The sequence below is a fragment of the Temnothorax curvispinosus genome, unplaced genomic scaffold (assembly GCF_003070985.1).
Source record: "Temnothorax curvispinosus isolate PA1 unplaced genomic scaffold, ASM307098v1 QBEX01012082.1, whole genome shotgun sequence".
Classification (NCBI taxonomy): Eukaryota; Metazoa; Arthropoda; class Insecta; order Hymenoptera; family Formicidae; genus Temnothorax; species Temnothorax curvispinosus.
The window spans coordinates 1-12,589 of NW_020221862.1; the positions used below are offsets into that span (position 1 = coordinate 1).

Genomic DNA, 12,589 nt, shown 5'->3' on the forward strand with positions numbered 1-12,589 from the left:
ATATATAATATATTTGATTATGTGTTTTCTAATATATTTTAGATATGGATTTTATAACTATCTTTCTGTGTATTTATGCTAAATATTGAATCATTATAAACGATTATTTAACCATCTCTGATAATGATAAACACTATTGCAATTATCTTTAAGTAATTTAAAAATTAGCAAGTTTATAATTTTATAAATATATAATATTTACACGTTTTTTTAGTCATTCAGATTTTTATTGTTAACTGTAGCTAGCCATACTTATTTTCGAGTCCTTAATTAGCCATATTCCGATCCATGAGATCACTTGACTTTGTCGCATTGTCATTTTTATTCTAATTAATATTTTTAAGCTTGTAATGTAAGAATTGAAAATACAGAGGTTGAATAAGATGTTTACAATAATATCAGGTCAAGAATGATTTGTGAGTTTAAACTGAACTTATTACAAGGAAACTAGAAAATTATGTTATTATGTGAAAACTAGGAAACTGAAGAATGTTCAGCAGACTACTGGACTAGAATGTGGCAAGCTAAAGTTAATAGAAAGTATAGTTGATTATATTCAGAGAGATATCCTGTATAAGCAATATTTAGCGTGATTATGCAATATATTAATTCTTTAATAGAACATTGAAGAAGGTAAAAGAAAATCAATACGACGAATAATAATAAAAGGCAATAAATATGCAACAACATTGTTTTAAGAAATATTAAGTTTTATGTAATTGAATATATAAGGACTCTAGTAATTGAAATGGAATATAATTCTTATCCAAATAAAGATAAAACAAAATGATAGAGAAAAATGTTGTATTATGTCTAGTATGATCTATCAATCCATTCTCATTAATTTAGATACAAAAGTATTAAAGTAATAAATATCAGATAACAGGTAAAAATATTGAAATACAAATAAGATACAAAATATTGACTTCTTGATTGCCTTATTTTATACTTTCTATTAATTTCATACTTTTTATTATTTTCACACATAGAATAATGAGAAGATTAATTTGCCTAAAACAAGTTTATAATTACATTTAAAAAATCATACAGTTTGATTACATAGATACAATGGGGCAATCTTGAAAAAAATACAATAGATCATATTACCATAGAAAAATCATAAAATTATATATATCAGTAGAATAGTATAACATCTTCTTCTATCATTCTTCTATTTTTATTCGGAAAAGAGTTATAGCTTATTTCAGATACCAGAATCACTCTATATATCATATGTTTCAAACAAAATATAATATAATATAATATGTATAATTTCATTATATTTCTATAAAATTTTTATTAATTTTTTAAATATATAAAACATCGAAAGAGAACAATGAAAGAGAATATATCTACATGTTGACTGTATAAAATAATATTGTGACTGTTATCAGGTGTTAATAAAGTTATAATAAAATAAACAACAATCTTCTTTTCTGTGTACGTGTTAAAATATTCATATCAATAACTTTTATATCTCAACGTATGTACTATCATAGCACACTAAAATTGCTAAAATAAAAATCATGTAAAAGCTACAACAATTATAATACTCTCTCTCTACTCTATCACAGATACAACAAGATTGCAATACTAGTAATAATAAAATTCCAATTTTAAATTTTAAATTAGATAATTATCTTATATAGGACATTTCATTCATTCTTTCTTTTTTCATAATTTTTTAATCATGTGATTGATCTAAAATTTATATTTCTTTTCTTAAAAGTAAAAGTTTTTGAAAAATTTTGAACCTGATTAATAATAATGATGTGTGAACGTAGTGAATAATTTACTAAAAAACAGGTGACATTACATTATTTTTATTAAGAGAACATTGTGTATAGATAAAAAATATATATATAGAAAACAGTGATTTGATAATTTTGAAACATTCAGCAAATATATATATATAAAAATAAATAAAACAAGCAACATATATAAAATTTATAAATGCAATAATGCAACCTTTTTCTCTTTAGTCATTGATGTATCCGTAGAGTAACTCTATGATATAATTATTTCAATGTCTTTTGGTATCCAAAATTGCTAAAACAATTTATAACATTGTCATTAGCATAAAATTCTATTATAATAAAGTACCTATATATTTCACTTATATTGTTAATGTTTTTTTCTTTAGAAGTGTAAAATGACACAGATATGGATAAAGTAAAAAAATTTATTTATATCCAAACTATTTTGTATTTCTAAATTAAAAATTTTATTGTAACGTTACTACAAACAAAATTAAAAATATTAATTTAAAATATTTTAAATTTTGAATTCAAATATAATTACTATAACTGCTAAACTGATAAATTAATGAATAATATACAAGCTTTCTTTCAGAAAATGTTGCACTAAGATATATATACTAAACACATATAAATTTTGCATCAAATCATATTTAATTTTTTCCAATATAAATAAATCGCGCTTTCGACAACTAAACATTCCGAGAAGATTACAATGTGTTTGATTAGTTAAAATAGTAAAATTTGCTTCATAAAATGTATTAATTCGGAATCTAACCTCTACATTAGTGTCAGAAGGTCTTTATATAAATAAATATATGAAATTTTGTTTTGGCACATTAAAATATATTTATAGCAGTGCAATTTTCATACCGTAAAAATAGTTGTGCGTAAAAGAATGAACAGTAATTCATGACTTTAAAAAAATCTTCTTTAATTAGCACATTTTGATATAACAGCTCACGTCGGAGTTCGGAGTATCTTTGCAATCCATAGACGTAGAATTATATAGAATAGAGACCGGAAGTAGAACCAGAGAGAAAGATAAGAGTGGTCATCAGTGGTCATGTCCTAAACTATAGGGTTCTTTACTTTGATCGGGATTGGTGCATTCCAAAAACATGGCCGTTTGAGATGCGCAAGCAAATCTGTGTGATCTAATGAAGGACGTCTGCTTACAACGCTGTGAGTGGCTGTGAGCATAAGTGTAATACAAATTAACCTATTCTCACATTTATATTATTTATTTGAAGATTAAAATTAAATTTAGGTTATATTGATACTACAACATTCGATTTGAAGAAAGAAAAGATTTCTTTTTTACATGTAAATTGAAATTATCTTGTAGAATTATTATATTTGGATATATAAAGACAAAACTATTATGGAAGACAGCAATAATGCTCAAGCAGGATGGGCCGATTCTTTTAAAAGTGAAAACGTGCATTGCGAAAAATGTATAAAGGAGTTAACAAAAGAAGAATTGTTGTCGCAAGTAATAAAATGTGCTAGTTTTGCTGCGGAAAAACATCAAAATCAAAGAAGGAAGAATGTCGATCAAACACCATACATAAACCATCCTTTAGGTTCAGTTTGAATAATTTTATAGGCCTGTTTGTTTTAGCTGAACTTTCTTGCACAGTTCATCTTTCTTCTTCTTTTCATGTTAGAAAAGGTGAACTGTGCAAGAAGTTTAGCTAAACAAACAGGCCTAATGTTAACGTATATAGGATGTTCCAAAAATACAAGCTTTCTTCCATTGAGTTTCTATGTTATAGCGATAAAACTAATTTTGTTTTTTTAATTGTTATATTTTAATGTTGATGAACGATAAAAGAAGTTAAAAAGTAAATTTGATAATAATAGGTAAATAATTCAATAATATTTTTAGGTTATTATTCTTATATAGACAAAAATAATTTTTGCTGTTTTATTAAGAACATATATCTAATGTGGAAAATTATCATTATAGAAATTATCAACTTTTACTTAACGTTATGATAAGAGAAAGTTATTCCAAAACACTTTGTGTTTAGAAGAAAGTGACTTTTGGAACATCATTATGGTATATGTAACTGACTTTTACTCTTTTTTTTAGGAGTAGCAAATATTTTAATCCAAGAGGGTATGGTTTTTGAACCAGTTGTTATTCTAGCAGCAATCTTACATGATACCGTGGAAGATACTGATACTACATTTGAGGAAATTGAAAAAGAATTTGGATATAAAGTTACCCAGGTGGTTCGAGAAGTAACTGATGACAAAACATTGCCAAAAGCCAAACGTAAACAATTGCAGATAGAACATGCACCTAATATATCTCGCGAAGCAAAATTAGTAAAATTGGCTGATAAATTGTATAATTTGAGAGATCTTGAAAAAGGCATTCCCATTGGTTGGACAAGTGAAAGAGTAAAAGAATACTTTAAGGTGAGCTATTTCTATCGATGAGGACATAAGTTTTATAGAATATAAAACAAATAGCATTAATATTGCATCTCAAAAAACTTTTTTTGTTCTAGTGGGCAAAAGCTGTTGTAGATGGATGTCGTCAAACTAATCCTAATTTAGAAAGAGAATTAGATATTTTGTTTGCATCACATGGTTTGCTCTGAAGAAAATTGTAAGTAAAAGTCCTAAATCTAATAGCTGGTAAGATTCTAAATGTAACACGATACACATATAGATGAACAAATCCAAAACGCTTTACATACGGAAAATTATTGTATATAAAAACCAATACAAATGTATATTTACAAGTAACATTTTTGAATAATTTTTGCCAAGCAAATTGATTTTTGTCATTTTTCAAAGTTACTTTTCAGTCTTTTTACAATGTTTATTGTAAAACCACTTCATGTAGTTGGCCAATATTTCCGCTTCTTCTTCCGTGACTGCATTATACAAAGATGCACGTATTCCACCCACTGATCTGTAAAGAGAAATTATAGTTACTTTAATATTATTTCATAATACTATATAAAATATTATTCTATTATATTATTATTACATTAAATGTTTTGAATTTTGGAAAAATATGTTTAATGAACATATTGCTAGAATTAATTTAAATAATCAAGTAGATTGATATCTATAATACAAAGCAATAAATACATTTATCAAATAAAGATAATAGGGGGTACGAGCCGAACTAAGTTGTAGTAGTACAATTTAATGCTAAGAATTGTATTGTTTATACAATTGAATTAGATATTTTGACCTTAATTAGATCATCAAAACCTAGTTCGGCTTATAGATTCTATTACCTTTATTTGATTATTATTCCGTTAAGTCCTTGATAGAATTTTAAATAAATTTTAAATGATTTATTTTTTATTATTATATATTTTTTGTATTTATATATCTTTTGATTAAAAACTGAAATATAAATAATCAGATTAGTTTTTTATTTTTTATAATTATTGTGCACTCAACTGAATCGATAAAAACATAATTTGAGACTTTAGACTGTTGCAATTGTATTAAAAAATTTATATGGTTATAATTGCGGTTTTATTTCAATAGTTTGTTTTCTGCTGACCTGTGACCCTTTAGCTGCAGCATACCGCGAGCTGTAGCACCAGAAAGAAACTCCTTTTCTAATTCCTCGTCACCGTTTCTTATTCTGAGTGGAATATTCATTTTACTACGTGCATCTGGCTTGATCGGGCACATATAAAATCCTTTTGATCCATCAATCACATCGTATATTTTGCTGCTCTTCTTCCTCGCAAAGTTTTGCATACCTTCGACTCCACCATTTTTTTTAATCCATTCAAATACCAAACCCACCATATATATCCTAAAATATAAAATAGTCCCGACAGATTAATAGTTGTAAGAATTTCCATTACAAGAAACAAAAATATAGTATAAAAAAATTAAATGCCATGTATTGGGTCGTCCCATGCCTATAAGTAACACGGACTTTATAGATATTTTTTAAATAAAATTTAACATTTTAATTTTAATCTAAAATATATTTTAATTTTGCACAATGCTAGGTAACAGGCAATAGAAATAGGGAATAGGAACAGAATTTGCGACATGTTGGATTTTTATTCTCTATTGCCTGTACCTGACTAGTCACTAAGGCTACGGTCAACGTGACGCTACAAATGCTTCGAAACATTCCTCTTCTCTTTTTTTTGAATGAAGAACGTCACGTTGACCGTAGCCTAAAAGCGCTATATAAAATCAAATCACCGAGATTGGTCAGGTACAGGCAATGGAGAATAGAAATCCAACGCATCGGAAATTCTGTTTCTATTGCCTGTTGTCTGGCATATATTGTGCAAGAACCTTTAATTTTAAATTTTTAATTCCCCGGCTATAAAAATTTTTCGATTTTGAATTAAAGAATAAATCAAGCTCTTTTTTATATCGCATCATTTATGGAATGACCAATATATAGAGCATTATTTTTTTAATCATTTTTTTAGGAATAGTTGTAAGATGCAAAAAAAATTGTTACATAATTTTTCCAGATGTATAAACTTCTAGATATAGGAATGTAGAATGTTTCGTTAATTTTTTTAGGATCTATTTTTTATAGCCTTATAAAAAAAATACTTATAGGTATATCAAATCAATTATGTATGTTATTTATGTGTATTCTTCAGTCAGTTATTAATTATGACATCAGTGATGTAATCAATGACACTTACTGAAAGACGGGTGGAGTATTGTGCAGAGAATTATCATTCGCCATTATAGTAAAATTTAGTATCGTCGGACATATATCCATAGCACGACCGAGCATGTCATTTCGTACAATCACTAAAGTAACACCAGCTGGGCCAATGTTCTTCTGTGCACCCGCAAAAATTACTGCAAACTGAAAACATATATGTTTATAATAATTAATATATTTGAGCGAACAGTTAATCTTGTGTTACTAAAATGAAAATATGTTATCGACGATTACCAAGATGAGATTTATTAAACTCCAGCTAATCTAAGTCATAATATGAAATTTATGAAATATTTTAATTAAGTATGCTATTTGGTGCTTGAATCCGTATTATATCAATAAAATTATCAAAATCACTCTAAACTTTTATTTATTTTCTTACAGATACAGAACAGTTATGTGTGAAAATAACACTATAATGTCCACCAAATAACACCTGAATTTGTTATAATCCGCTTTAGTAACACTAGATTAAAAGTTACTACAAATATATGTATATCACTTCAACAATTCTTAATATTATTGACGGGGTGAGGTAATAAAAAGAAATCATACATGCTGATGCAAACAACAATTCATCAAACACAATTCACATCAATATGTCTTAAGATACTCATATCTTTTTATAAGCCTGTTCGTTTTAGCTGAACTTCTTTCTTTTCTTTTCACGGAGAGAAAAAGAGAAAAGATGAACTGTGTAAGAAGTTCCATTAAAATAAACAGGCTTATTGCTAGCTTGGATGCTATACCTATACCTACTTTAGACACGTCAAAAGGTTTCGTAAGTATATTCGAAGACATATCAGCAACAAGTGGTATGCCATTTGTTTCTGGGATATAATCAAATTCGATTCCTGGAAACATATTTCAAAAATATCAGTGTGATGTTAAAATAATATGACAAGAAAAAATTTCAAAGTGTTTTGTTTACCGTGCACGGTTTCATTGGCACAATAATAAACATATGATGCATTTGCATCTAAGTTCCAAGTGGAAGGATCCGGAATTTCTGTGTATTTTGTCACTTTAGGTAGCACCATGTTCACTTTTCCGTACTTAGCTGCTTCTTTTGCTGCTTTTGCAGACCATGAACCTAAACAAATTTATGCCTTTAGGCTAGAAAATATCAATGTTATGCTACTTTATTGAACATCTAGAAATTATTTCTTACCAGTTATTAAATAATCCGCAGTGCCATTCATAATATTCATAGGAATTGCCGCAAAAAGTCCGGTACCGCCTCCTTGCATGAACAGGGTTTTATAGTTGTCAGGAATATTGCTTTAAAGAATAGAAATCACTTGTAAAAATAAAAAATTTACGAGAAAAGCTTCTATATACAGACTATACAATAGTGGCCACATGTTTCCAGTCACAAAAATCTAAATGCATTAATTATTTTAAGGACAATTACTTCAACGATCATACATGATATATATAAATGATAAAGACAAATTAATAATATAACGATATCAAATTTTTTATTAAAGAAAAATATAAACAACAGGAATTAGATAGGAATCTCTTTGGAAGCGGTAAGAGAGTATGTAAAGCGTCCTGTAGGAAAAAGATATAATGCCAGATACCTAATATCTGCAGTCAAACATGGTGGTGGCAATATTATGGTGTGGAACATTTTCTCTGCTGAAGGCGTCGGTCCGTTAGTTCAAATTAATGGAAAAATGGACTCACTACTGTATCGAGAGATACTGCAAAATAATTTGCTTAATTTTGCTACAGAAAAAATGCCTATAAATTGGATTCTTCAGTATGACAATGACCCGAAACATTGTTCTAGACTTGTAAAAGACTGGAAGACTGGCTCCTCAGCAACAATGTTCAAGTTATGAAGTGGCCTGCGCAATCATCGGACTTTAATATAAATATTTTTAAGAAGAACTAAAACGTGCTGGGCCATACATTCCAACAAAACTGATTTGTATGAGTCACTGAAAATAGAATAGCATATTACTGGACTTGATAAACCGTCTTATAGAGTCTATGACTACGTTTACACGGCGATCACTTATAATCCGGTTTTATAACTACCGCACACACACACACACACACACATATATATTTATATATATATTAGAAATTGTAGTTTAAGTATCGAAAAAAGCTTTTATTTAAACAATCATTATGATCAAAAGAAGAAAAATTTTTGATCGGATAGTATACGGTAGTTATTAAACCGAATTATATAAGCCGCTGTGTAAAAGTAGTCTATGTCTCGTCGGTGTGCAGCAGATTGCTTCGAAAGGAATACCGACAAAATGAAATAAACTTCATTTTCAATATGGAAAATTTTGTTAATATGAAATTTGTTGTAATTTTTCAATTATAAATGAATAGTCCGGCAAATTACTGTGTTTACTGTAAAACCTGTTATTTATATTTTTCTCCAATAAAAAATATGATATCGTAGATATTATTAATTTGTCTTTATCATTTGCATATCTCATGTATGACTGTTGAAGTAATTGTTCTCAAAATAATTAATGCATTTAGATTTTTGTGACTGTTCGGAAACTTTTGGCCACTACTGTACATGTGTATAATCTACATATAATAGATTATATATTATATATATATATATATATATATATATATATATATATATATATATTAAAATGGATATAATCTACAGATTATAGACAAGAAGGCCAGATATAATTCATATTGCAATGATGATTATATTATTTTTATTTTGTAATATTAATAAACTCTAATGTAAAAAAATTTAGATTGAGTTTAAATTACTTGATTATCTAAAAATTTTTTTTAATTTTATTTAAAAAAATTAACTTTGATTTGAATGTTTGAGAACATTAAAATTAAGGATAAGAACTTTGTAAGTTTTACATCAAGAGTCTTGCAAAAATTTATATATATTACGTTTATCGCGTTATATATTTTATTGTAATTTATTGCAATGAATGGTATCACTTTTGAAATAAACGACTTATGTCGAGTGATTTGACTTCGATTTTTAATTGACTCACAGGATGTCTCGCAGTGTAGCCTGTGCATCGTCGATAACTTTCTTAAAGTCATTCGATCGATGGCTTAGCTCAAGGATGCTGATTTGCGTGTTTCCATATGCGAGTAATTCCTCCTGCACTTTTTTCAGAACCTATAAATGACGAAGCATTCTCGATTAATTGATATATCTGTTAGTTCAATGAATGCGACTTATTCAAATTCTGTTATCTTCTAATATAAAAATGGATTTAAAAACACAACATGATTGATCGTTTTGATAGCACAAAAAATGTGACTGAAATGCATTTATTATACGTGCTTATTGCATAAAAGTATGAAGATTATTTATTTATGATAATAATGCGCGAAGAGACGGCTGTCTATTCATTCTCATGGCTCCGAAAATCATAGGTCGACTGTAAATCGCAGAAATTATTAATATTTCTTATGGAGAGGAGACTATAAAGTTATATAAATATCTTTTGCATATACTTCTTCAAAAAAATTATTGTGATTATATGTAATATATATTACGTATGTACACATTTGAACGTATATGTTGCAAAAAAATTAATTGGTATTACATGAAAGTAAGTTTAAATAAAATAAGTATTAACAGATTAACATCAGGAACATTAATGCAAAAGCTATCTGCACATATTTACTGACAAGTCGTATCTTGAAAGAACATATCCTTTATAACTTGGCAATTGAGATCAATTAGATCAAATTACAACTTTTTTCTGCAATTACTCGCAACACTTATATATTATGTAGTAACAATATTAATCATCAAGTTCTCCATACATATATTTATACTATACATATTGTTTTTTTAGTTTAGAATATTTCTTATCTTATAATAATCTTATAATAAAATCTACTAACAGAATACGATAACAAATCCACTACAAAACTGAGCATAATGTCATTTCGTAATCACTTAAATGATACATGCCATTTTAATGGTTGCGAAATGATAGATTCTTTCTCCGTTCTACTGGCAATTTGTTGTCGGAATGTCGTCGAAGGGGGGGGGGAGAAGGAAGAGCAGAAGAAGGAAACAGATACTGCTGGCAGAATTTAAGCTTAATGCGAACGTAGTTAATCTCAATCTGCGTAATATTTTGTTTTATCTGCTTGCAAATTCCTAGCTTACTGCATTTTACTTGCTGGACTAGCTTATTCGTGAAAACATATGCTAAAAGAGTTATTGCATTTTATATGCAATGGATTGTTATATAAATTTTGATTTATACAGAATATTCATGCGTTTTTTTATAGGTTAAAAAAACATCTAAATTATTAAGAAAATTAATTTGATAAAATTAGTCATTTATTTTTGGAAAATAATTTTTCTTTTAACTTGGAAATTTTTATTTGCGTAATGCGAGTTGTAAAAAAATTTTTTAACATACCTCGTGCGGTAATTTAGCAGGGCCGGCGCCGAAATTGATTACTTTATGACTTTGAGAGAGATCGGTCATTATTATAATTTGCAATTGACGTACGGCGTGGCAGACAGCGCAAAGCAGACTGAAGTGGATAAGAGACAAACAAGTGGTACCAGGCAGCAATCGTTATCGCAGTTGGTTCGTTCAATCCGTGGGAGGTCTTTTCAGATCTCTTATCTGAATTCCTCTATGTCTATGTATTTTCCTACTACAATCTTATCGAGATAAATAAAATTTCTAACGCGTGAGACATGAGGCATCTACGTTGAGCGGTTTGTTTGTTTTACTTTTAAGCAAATGTCGTACAGAGTGTTTCAAAACTATTTTTGTCCAAGATCTCATGGTCAACGTCAAGGCACGTTCCAATACGTACGTACAGTGCGTTTCAATATGTATATATGTACATAATCCTTGTGGTTTTGTATGGAATATTATACAGAGCGAAATTTGTTAAATTTATTACGAACGTAATAAAAAAAACAAATAAAGTCAAGGAGAACCGATAATCTTACTAATAAATCTTAATAGAAGTTTGTGGAGTTGAATTTTTATGAGGAAATTTTAAAATAGTGACTATAGTCATTTTATTTTTATGAGGGAATTTTAAAATAGTGACTATAATTTTAAAATTTGCTCATAAAAATTCAACTCAACACACTTCTATTAAGATTTATTAGTAAGATTATCGGTTCTCCTTGACTTTAAATGAAGTTTTTTTTATTATGTTCGTAATAAATTTAACAAATTTTGCTCTGTATAGTGTATAATATTCCATACAAAAGCTACAAGGATTATAGATTATTAAGTTAATATATTTACAAACGAACATAATTTTCAACAAAGAAGAATTACGTAGTATAAGAAATTATATAGCGAAATTATATAGGATATGCGCCTGTTGATAAAGATAAAAAAAATTAGACAATTATTTATAAGTTATTGCATGTATACCGCCTTATTTACCTAATACAAAAAATATATTTTATAAAATAAGAAAAGTATTTCTTATATATACAATACAATTATTTAAAAACATAATGTAAATAAATATAAGACTTATTCAACAATTTATCAAAAATCGCTTTGCAGATCTCTGCACTATTTTGTAACTAGCATGTAAAAGTTGCATGTTACTTATGTTTATTGGGACGTTTGGGTCACATTGCAACACACACAATATGCATGTTTATTTTCTTTTTTCATAGATATAAAATCTGTAAAACCATTAGTAATTTTTCGTGGCATCCTAAAAATTATGCCTAAACTAAATGGTATCTAGCAAACACCAAATAACATATGCAACTTATGTTATAATTATAAGGGAAAATTCACACCTTGGCAGAATAGCAGAAAAGCAGAAGCCAATCAGAATTCGCGCTGGTAGTAAGTATACTACAGTATATATATGCATGCACAGTACATTCTGCTTACTATGAACATGAATTTTGCTACAGTTGGCTTCTGCTTTTCTGCTTTCTGCTATTTTGCCAAGGTGTGAATTCCCTCTAACACTGTACATATGTGTTATATTGCATTTACACTTGCTGCGTTCAGCAGAATGTTTATTTTGAAAACTGTTGGAAGTTTTCTGAGCTCAGATTAGATTATTCTTTTAGATCTAGAGGAATAATCCAATCTGGGTTCAGAAAACTTCTAAAGGTGCCTTTTCATGCTGACGCTCGACGCTCATTTTCAGCGGC

General features: G+C 28.1%; 2 protein-coding genes across 6 annotated transcripts; one reads left to right on the forward strand and one right to left on the reverse strand.

Annotated features, from left to right (window-relative positions):
* The first annotated feature begins 2,821 nt into the window (after window positions 1-2,821).
* Window positions 2,822-4,678, forward strand: LOC112462230 (guanosine-3',5'-bis(diphosphate) 3'-pyrophosphohydrolase MESH1). Of its 5 annotated transcripts, none has more exons than XM_025027887.1 (4): window positions 2,822-2,942; window positions 3,106-3,343; window positions 3,856-4,187; window positions 4,280-4,520. In XM_025027887.1, exons 2-4 carry the CDS (start codon window positions 3,142-3,144, stop codon window positions 4,370-4,372), a joined length of 627 nt encoding a protein of 208 aa, XP_024883655.1. In that variant the 5' UTR covers window positions 2,822-2,942; window positions 3,106-3,141; the 3' UTR covers window positions 4,373-4,520. The 5 variants fall into 5 exon arrangements, with proteins under 5 accessions (XP_024883655.1, XP_024883653.1, XP_024883654.1 ...); XM_025027885.1 differs by having other exon boundaries at window positions 2,921-2,964; XM_025027886.1 differs by lacking the exon at window positions 2,822-2,942 and adding an exon at window positions 2,957-3,027.
* LOC112462229 (probable phosphoserine aminotransferase) lies at window positions 4,548-11,191 on the reverse strand. Its single transcript, XM_025027882.1, has 8 exons — window positions 10,854-11,191; window positions 9,456-9,586; window positions 7,622-7,731; window positions 7,382-7,543; window positions 7,210-7,304; window positions 6,425-6,594; window positions 5,299-5,559; window positions 4,548-4,689 (listed from the first exon to the last, which is right to left on the reverse strand). The coding sequence occupies exons 1-8, from the start codon at window positions 10,920-10,922 to the stop codon at window positions 4,572-4,574; spliced, it is 1,116 nt and encodes a 371-aa protein (XP_024883650.1). The 5' UTR covers window positions 10,923-11,191; the 3' UTR covers window positions 4,548-4,571.
* Between the last annotated feature and the right edge of the window lie 1,398 nt (window positions 11,192-12,589).

Excerpts from the sequence above, each read along its gene's own strand:
- LOC112462230 (XM_025027887.1), top strand. The coding sequence starts at position 3,142 with ATGGAAGACAGCAATAATGCTCAAGCAGGATGGGCCGATTCTTTTAAA. Across the intron at positions 3,344-3,855 it reads ATACATAAACCATCCTTTAG|GAGTAGCAAATATTTTAATC; the intron begins GTTCAGTTTGAA and ends TCTTTTTTTTAG. Across the intron at positions 4,188-4,279 it reads GAGTAAAAGAATACTTTAAG|TGGGCAAAAGCTGTTGTAGA; the intron begins GTGAGCTATTTC and ends TTTTTGTTCTAG.
- LOC112462229 (XM_025027882.1), bottom strand. The coding sequence starts at position 10,922 with ATGACCGATCTCTCTCAAAGTCATAAAGTAATCAATTTCGGCGCCGGC. Across the intron at positions 9,587-10,853 it reads CTGCTAAATTACCGCACGAG|GTTCTGAAAAAAGTGCAGGA; the intron begins GTATGTTAAAAA and ends CGTCATTTATAG. Across the intron at positions 4,690-5,298 it reads CTGCAGCTAAAGGGTCACAG|ATCAGTGGGTGGAATACGTG; the intron begins GTCAGCAGAAAA and ends TTCTCTTTACAG.